At 41.4% G+C, this 9197-nt stretch overlaps 1 protein-coding gene across 2 annotated transcripts in view; it reads right to left on the bottom strand.

Annotated features, from left to right (window-relative positions):
* Positions 1-3158: 3158 nt before the first annotated feature.
* Positions 3159-9197, bottom strand: part of DNAJC27 (DnaJ heat shock protein family (Hsp40) member C27) — a 29374-nt gene continuing 23335 nt past the window's right edge. The window contains exon 7 of one of the 2 annotated variants that reach the window (XM_032293956.1): positions 3159-7239. In XM_032293956.1, coding sequence (XP_032149847.1) covers positions 7107-7239 — 133 coding nt within the window. In that variant the 3' untranslated portion in view covers positions 3159-7106. The remainder of the gene's footprint in view (positions 7240-9197) is intronic. The other variant, XM_032293957.1, reaches the window with a different exon arrangement.

Here is a 9197-nt window from a genome sequence, read left to right as displayed (position 1 = left end):
TTCATTTCTTTGGAAGAGCAGCTTAGCTCTGTGCCTCAAGCACAATGCCTCACAGCACAGTTCCCTCATAGCTAAAATCTCTTCAGGAAGCATTAAACAGAGCCTCTGCCCAGCACTGCCTTCAGCACGAGGCCCAGCAGAAGCTCTTAACCCAGTTTCCCTGAGCACGATTCACTTTCTTGGGCAAGGTGCTCTCCTCCACCAGCATCTGTGAGCAGGGGAGATTACCATCTTCAAATATAAACCCTGCCATCTTCCTCAGGAGGCACAGCTGCCTATTTGCTTGCTTCTAGAAGGGGTGAAGTTACCAATGTGAACTAATAGATTTGTCCTGATACAATGTTGGTTTTAACTCTTTTATATATAGGGGTCCCATGTTGGAATTTACTAGAAATATAGGGCTCAGTCACTAAAAAAAACAGTTGACAACCACTGACTTGGGGCTTTTTTGTTTGCTCCCTGCTAGTTAGAGGGAGACCGTTGGAGACCGTTGGTTCTTTTTTTTTTTCCCTTTTTTTTTTTTTTTTTTTTTTTGAGACAGAGCTTTGCTCGTCACCCAGGCTGGAGTGCTACGATCTCGGCTCACTGCAACTTTTGCCTCCCAGGTTCAAGCAATTCTTCTGTCCCAGCCTCCCGAGTAGCTGGGATTACAGGTATGTACTACCACTCCCAGCTAATTTTTATATTTTTAGTAGAGACGGGGTTTCACCTTGTTGGCCAGGCTGGTCTGGAACTCCTGACCTCAGGTGATTCACCCACCTCAGCTTCCCAAAGTGCTGGGATTACAGGCATGAGCCACCATGCCTGGCCTTATTTTCCTTTTGAACCACTAAGATGCCTTCTTTCTTTCTTATTTATTCAATTAACTTTTCATTCTCTCATACTCTAAAACTAGCAGAATGTTTACATCCTGACATCTGAGGATATAAGACCCTCTCATCTTAATTTCTCTCAATCATGGCAGATTTTTACATTCACTTCCTAATTCAAATGCTTTCATGGGTTACAGCTGCTGATTTTATAATTATGAATGAATTGTTTTGAATGCAAAGAGACATTTTCTTAAAGTCATAGCATTTAGAACAGTCAACTGACCAGAATTTTAAAGAGGTGATATTATAGGTACACATTTGTTTATATAATTAAAACAACAAACTTAGATTTTAGATATTTTCCCTCAAAATGAACCCACCTTTCAACTGCTTTGGAAGAATATGTTAATATTTTCATGATAAATATACAAACTTGTGTATAAAGAAATCCCTAACTCAAGTTGGAACTATTTCCTTTATTATTTTATTTTATTTTGAGATGGAGTCTTACTCTGTTGCCCAGGCTGGAGTGCAGTGGCACGATCTCTGCTCACTGAAACCTCCAACTCCTGGGTTCAAGCACTCAGCCTCCTTAGTAGCTGGGACTACAGTTGTGCGCCACCACCCCCAGCAAATTTTTGTATTTTTAGGGGGGCTTCGCCATATTGGCCAGGCTGGTCTTGAACTCCTGACTTCAAGTGATCCTCGCCCCCACCTGAGCCCTCCCAAAGCACTGGGATTATAGGCATGAGCCACTACACATGGCTGGAACTATTTCCTTTAGGCCAACCTGAAAAACTGAGCTTGGCATGATAATGGTTGAGCTATCAAAAAAAAAAAAAAATTAATAAAAGCATTTAACAACCTACATGATCTTCGGTAAACACTAGCAATAAGAGTATTAATTCTAAAATTGTATATCTTAAGATTTCTAAAAAAATGCAAACTTGCTTTTGAGAAATAAATTATAGAAAAAAAGAAACTCTTTAAAACACAAATTTTAAAAAACAACACTAGACTGTAAGCTCCACAGGAGCTGTGCTCTGCGAGATCTCCCGTGCCTAGAACAGGGCCTGGCACAAGGCGGATTGCCAGTAAATACATGGTGAATGAATATTTCAACAGCAAAATTTCATTAACAATTTAAGAAATTACAGCTGCCCTTGACAGGCAGTGGATCAAATGGATACTAAAAAGTCAGATAATTCTGCATCTTAAATTGCCCCTGAAACAAACTGAGTATGTCCAATTTTTCTTTTCCATTTATTACTGGTTATGGTTTTAAAAAGTAGCCAAAGACCCCAGTTGAGAAAAACCAAGTAATTGGATATATTTTCATATATAAAATGTCACATTTGTCAAATGTTATTACCAGTCTACAGACCACAGATTTCTAAGCCCTGCTCACCATCCTTGTTGGCTTTTATTCTCTAACATTATTTAGGTTGCAGGTAACAGAAAGCAAACTCCAACTAAACTAAAGCAGTAGACAAGTGGAAGGACTCTGGGGTGGCTGACGAACTTGACAAACAAGTTCACGGGACCTCCCTCAAGCACCGGAAGGAAAACCTTAAAACCATCAGGACTCTGTCTCTCTCTGGATGGCTGCTTCATTCTCAAGTTTTTTCCGTGAGGTTGGAATCAAGGTTGTCGGCATCACTGGGACTCCTATCCTCCTTTCCTGAGAGAAAATGTATCTTCCTAGCTCCAGTTAGAGAGATGCTACGGAGGGACACCTATATGACCCATTTTGGGTCACAGTCCCGTCCTGCGGACTGGTGTCTGAGACCAGAAAGGAAGGACAGGAAAGAACTTGAACATTCTGAGGCCAGGTGCAGTGGCTCAGCAGTGGCTTATACAGGATTAGAATGCCTGTAAACCCAGCACTTTGGGAGGCTGAGGAGGACGGATAACTTAAGGTCAGGAGTTTGAGACCAGCCTGATGAACATGATGGAACCCTGTCCTGGTCTCTACTAAAAAATACAAAAATTAGCCACCGGTGGTGGGCGCTTATAATCCCAGCTACTCACTTGGGAGGCTGAGGCAGGAGAATTGATTGAACCCAGGAGGTGGAGGTTGCAGCGAGCCAATATCACACCACTGTACTCCAGCTTGGTGGCAGAGTGAGACTCCATCTCAAAAAAAAAAAAAAAAAAAGAACTTGAACATTTTGAACGTCTCCCCTTTAGACCATGATAGCAGGACAAAGAGGACAGAGTAGCTTCCCCAAAAGAGGGGTGGGCCATTCTCAGGAATGTCTTACTGAGGGTCACAGTTGGCTTCCAGCCTAGTATGTTTTCCATTAAAGATCAGTGTTTCCGCAAGTAAATGCAGCCCACAGACCAATGTTTGATATTTGGCTTTACTTTATAAAAATACACAACTTAAATACTTATGACACTCTGTTTACAAGACATAAACAACTGGTAGATTTAACATTTTCAGTTATTTCAACAGAAAGAAAATATGTAAATTACCTTTTACAAGCAAAGAGCTCATTGATAGACTCTGCTTTCACAGTTAAGGGGGAAAAATACCCAGGAGCAATCAATGCAAGAAGCTAACCAACACTGTCCAGCTCCCCAGCAAAACTCATCTCGCCAATAGGGCCTCTATTGCACCGCCTAATATTGCACTGCTCATTAGTCACCATCTCACTTATCCATGTCACAAGTGTAAGCTTTTGTCTTCTCTAGAAAAGTTTAATGGAAAAAACAATATACAAACAATATAACTGTGTCTTCCAATTGTGCTAAATTCCAATTATGAGAAGTATGAACCTCTCTCTTCGCTTTACAAAGCTTGCAATGAAAAGTGGTTAGCTATATTTTGCAGCTAAGTTCATTTTCAAAAGTTTTACAAAAACTTTGATTCAGAGTAAGCTTGATGGGGTACAGTAGCAAAGGAGGTGGCATTCCCATGCCTAGTGGAATTACTTGTAAGAGGGGCACTGTCACTCTCAAAGGCAACATGCACAGGGCTTACAGCTCCACCCTTTCTAACTTCAGAGCAAAATCCCTCCCTCCCCCTTGTGATGCTGTCATTGTTGTACGATTCGGAGCTTGCAGTGGCTGCCTACTTACTCAGGCTATCTTTCAGAAATTTAGCTGCCTTATCTATGGCTCGTTTAACTAACAGTGAATCAGGTACTAGTTTATAGGTATAAAGAAATAATTACTTGGTTTAGAATTCAACATATCAGAACCTACTAGAGTAAGTTTCCTGAGGTAAATGTTTGCCTTAAAGAAGGATGTGCAATCTACAGAACTGTAGCAATTTCTCTTGGGTAGCAACACAATGACCCCCAAGTCTGTACTTTTAAATTAACAGGCTAAGAAAACTAAGGACACATTTATATGTAGAAATAAAAATGACAATGCTGAAGTCAAAGAAATATTGACAGCTGAGATATCAATCCAAAAGGAGGCATGAAGAGGAACAGATGAACAAAAGGAGGCTGTATTTTAAAGTGCTTAGGTAGGTTAGACGATGAATTTGAAATGCCTCCAGGGATTTCTAACAAGTTTAAAAAGTGTGACTTCTTGGTGACTCAGATGTTGAAGACATGGCTTTTCTTCAATAATAGCTATTCAAGCTTTTTCTTCTTTTTTGAAAAACAAGATTCTCTATAAAAACGTTTTAGCCATTGTAATTATTCTGCTACCTATTACTCTCGATAATATATTTTGAAATCCCAACTGGCTGAGGATTTTTAATAAAGTTGAACTGCAAAGCACACATCTGCACCAAGAATTTAAATTAATGCAATAGAGGTCTGTGAAATTTTGCATGAAGTTAGTGCCAAAAAAACCTTTCTATTACAGATCATGCTTTGCTATTTCTTCACATTCTGCTGAAGGATTGTAGCAATCAAAAATTGCAGGACCCTGAAGCTTAACTTGCTTATTTTATTCCTTTTATGTAAATGAAGTGGTCTATGGCCATTCTTGACATTAATAATGAAGGTGTTGGAAACTGAGTTCCAACACCTAAGAATCAAGCTCAGGAATTTTTCAGCAACTCACACGTAAGGATATGAATGGAAGCACTAATGAATGTTCTCTGCTATAACTGTTCATCTGCACAATATAGTTGAATGAGGTTACCAATCTGGTATTTAATAACAGTGATGAAAACTGACACCAGCTTTTATACAGCGCCTCACATTGAGTTATCATGTCAATCTGGGCTAACGCTATCCTGCACGTCCCTCATCCTATGACTTCTACATTCTATTGTGAGGGAAGGCATATCTGAGTGCTTTCAGCATGATAAAGGCCTTCCTTAAGGAAAATTTAGGTCCTGAAGAACTCTGGGTTGAAGTTCTATAGCCTCAGAAGCCAGTTAAAGGCCAGAGGAAAACCTCGTAAGAAATGACATATATCACACAGTTCATTTAAAAAGTTGTTTTGATATTGTCAAGATGAAAACTGATAGGATAAAGCAATGCTCTGGTTTCCTGATAACAAGCCCAGTGTAGCCCAAGTACAGTCACACAGTGAAAAGCTGCTGCATGGAAAATCCACAAGACTGTGTTGGGCATGGATTGGAAGAAAGTGGCTTTTCTTCTTAGGTGGTAAGGTAGACACTCTTTGGCAATTGATATGGGATAGCTTTTTAAAATTCACAGGATAAGAATATTTTATATACTTTCAAGACCCAGTAAGTCAGCTAATTGAAAGTATATAAAAATGTGAATTAGTGTGGTTGCAGCTCAAAATATGAGTGATGCAACAAGAGTGGTGAAGTAATGAGTCAAATGCTGAGACTGGTTCTATAAGCAGTGTAAGGAGTGCCAGTCCTAATACGTGAACTTCATCTATCCTTGTATACCGAGGAGGAGGAGACTGTGGCCAGAGAATGTATTTTGTAAGCTATAGTTTAAAAATACCACTCTTTAGAGATTTGGAGCCCAAGAAGGAATTACAGAGATTCCTCCCCACAGAGGCCCTGAGATCTCCCCCGACTGGCAGCCAAAGGATCCATACTTGTCTCTGGTCAACCAGGCCCCGGCCAAGGCTTAGAAAAGGGAGGAAGCAGTGGCCAGAAGCCAAGGACTCAAGAGGAGACAAATGATGGCAGATGCAGGGTTCAGAAAAAACACAAGAAGGAAAGGGGAAGAGAAGAAAAAAAAGGAAGAAACAACACTGGTGAGGAAGTGCAGAAGAGGCCAGCTTTGCAGAGGAGTGACCCTGCCTTTCCCACCTTCCTGAGGCAAAGGCTGGCAATAAGACAAGGGCTAAACCTATAAGAAGTCTCTCCTACCGCACGCATCAAGCTTGTCCCAAGCTCGGCTGGCCTTTCTCTCTGCCGATGTGTGCAGAATCTTCAAGTGTGACCTGTAAGTACCTTTTTTTTTTTTTTTTTTTAAACAAAGTCTTATTATGTTGCCCAGGTGGGACTCAAGCTCCTGGGCTCAAGCAATCCTCCTGTCTTGGCCTCCTGAGTAGCTGGGACTCCAGGTGGATACTACTGCGCCTGGTTTCTGCAAGTACTTCTTCTTGGGGTCTGATTCCTCATTCCCAGGTGCACAGTGCTCTCTACTGCTACCAGCAACTATTTCTATGGCAAAGGAAAGGCCTCAGATCCAGGGGCAGGATAAGCAGCAGCCAATGTACCTAGAATTTGTGGCTGCCACCACCTTTTCTCTTAGGATTGGCTTGTCTCTCCCCCTGGTGGCTGCAGAAGGGGAACAGAGTGAATGTCATAAAGGACTGCTCAATTCAGAACTGAATTGCCTCATTTTACAAACTCCCAAGGGGCTGCCAAGAATCATCATTACAGATCAATGGTTAAAATACCACCTAGGGAACTCATTGTAAAAGCAGCAACTTGTCTGTAAGATCACGCTAAACTTACAGGGGATCTGATGTTGTATGCTTCCATTTTTGTTATTTTCTTCTCTGATGATGAACTAAGTAAAAAAGAAAAACTGAAAGGGTCCTCTTGTCTTCTCTTCCCTCCCTCCAGAAACCTCATGGATTTCCCCAAGTGAAATGTCTAAGGGATGCTACAGTTACAGAGCTGACGAATGAGAAAAAAAATCAGATTACCTAGAAATATGAAATGAAGTATAGGGTGTAAGTGACGCTCAGTTCTCTTCACTTCATACAAGTGCAGATCATCTCTCAGTAAAATGCCTATGAAATGGCAACAGACACCTGAATTACTAATACACAAATGAATAAAAAGAGAAGTGAGATTCTGGGAAGGAAAACTCCACGTTGGTTATTTCACCTCTAGGGAAAGTCTGTTTGCGCTTGAGTCCCACACTTGGCTTTTTTCTCTACCTTCTACTTGATGTTTTTCAGGAGGGCTGTCCGAGCATTCACAACTGCTTTGAAGGCATCTTCACTACCAGGTGCTACACATTTGTCAGGGTGAAGAAGCACAGCAAGTTTTCGATACGCTTTATTGACTTCATCCCTGTGAAAAGAAGCCAAGATCTGTGTTAGTAACAGGGCTAGCCCAACCCACTGCATGTTAGCTGCTCGGACACACATAATATCTCTTGCAGTAGACATAGCCTAAATTATTACCCTTTCTCAAAGGCAAGATTAAAAGACTAGAAAACAGATGTTGAACCAATAAATAATGTGCAAAATATAATACAAATAGAAAGCAGTACACAATGCAAAAAGTATGTAAATGCTAATGAAACACTTAGTAAAAGCATGATCAGATGAAAACAGGCAGTATTTGGCACCTCACAGGCACTCAGCATATCTTTGCTGATTGAAAGAATATGGGCTTGGGCACCAGGGAAGTCACCAGAGTTACCTTCTGAAAGAAGGGGTCTGGGAGAGGGCTGACAGTGGCCTGGAATGGAGCCTGGACACAGCACAGACGGAAAGCAAAACAACCCCAACACCTGGGCTTGATAATCACAACAGTAGGTGTTTCATGACAAGCGTGTGCTGGGAAAACTGTTTCTTGAAGTTAGGATACAGGAGGTTGTTACATAACCCAGGTGTGAGTATAAGAGTTTAGATTAAGGTGTTTGTGGAAGGAAACAAGGGAAGATAAAAGATAAAGAATGAAATGGCAGAGTGGATGATGAGCTGAGTATCCAGGAGGAGAGGACAAAAGGAAAAGGGCTGAAATGAGCTCAAGGTCATGAGGAATTTGAGGCCCAAGAAGGTGATACCACTGAGCAAGGAAGGGATGCTGGAAAGGGGTAGACCAGAGTGACAATGAGCTCACTGAGATGAAAGAAGAAACGTGACAGAGATCAGTGTTATCTGGAGAGGAAAGGAGCTGTTAAGAGTGCCTCTCCAATCCAGCAGTTCCCATAAACCAGCAGCGCTCCAGGAGACAGCTTCAGGCTTCTGAGCTCCTTAAAGAGCAGAAACTGGCTGGGGTGGGGCCTGAATATTCCTGTACCCATCCCCACTGGTCATCACCCTCAGATGTCAGGCCTCCCAGAGGGATCTAAGTACCCAACCACTCCCCTGGTCAGATTAAGCTCTGTCTCTACCAGATGGTTTTATTTCCCACCTTCCTTTTGTAATTCAGGGTTCCAGTGATCCTGTAAGCATGGATATGCTTATAGCTAAATACCCTAGGCTTTCTCCTTTATTTTTTATTAGAAGGATTTCTAATGTGGCTCTCTAAATCAGGGAGATGGCCTTTGATACCTTGGCTATGATGGCAAGTTTTATGTTTCAATTTGGAGAGACTGAAGTCATAGGGTCACGTTAACAGTTCTCCAAGTCTTAGGTATACATTTTAGGGCCTTTTCTGCTTTCTGCTCTTAGAGTGGTTCTGAATTTTCTTGTTTTAGCAAGAACCCCATTCTTTCAGAAGGCTGCTCTGTGGGGGCCTTCCTGGTACCCTGTGTGTTGTTTTTCTACATGTGTAACTTTGATAATTTTGCTAACAAGAATGACATTCTCCCTCTCTGAAGCAATTTGAATTGTCAAAATTGTTATTTGTCCTAAAGACCCTGTGTCCTTGAGGAAGGCACAGCATCATCTTCTTCCATGAGGGAGTCCTGGGAAGGGCCCTTCCAGCCACTCTGCCTCCCGAGAGAGGGTGTCCACACTGGGTCAGTAGTTACACCTGGTCCTCTGCATTAAGAGTGCCTTTCAAGATTTGCAGGTAGCAGCAGAAACTCTCAAGATGTAACAAATACATCAATTATGCTGAAGACAAAGATTTTCTTAAAGTTCAAGAACAGTAAACACGGTTAACACTCAACAAATATCAAAACTCTCTACAACTTAAGAAAAAAATGTTTTAAGGTTTTTTCCCAAATGTACTTGGTGCCATACAAAATTAGTTTGCTAGGCCCAGTGGAACAAAGGTAAGAGAAGCACATGTTTCTATTGGTTAAGGATATGGACCCTATGGGGGTCTGTAAGTTCTAGTAAATTCCAATTAAG

This window comes from Sapajus apella, unplaced genomic scaffold, assembly GCF_009761245.1.
Source record: "Sapajus apella isolate SASKATOON/1434 unplaced genomic scaffold, GSC_monkey_1.0 scaffold31, whole genome shotgun sequence".
Lineage (NCBI taxonomy): Eukaryota > Metazoa > Chordata > Mammalia > Primates > Cebidae > Sapajus > Sapajus apella.
This window is presented reverse-complemented; position numbering and strand designations above follow the sequence as displayed.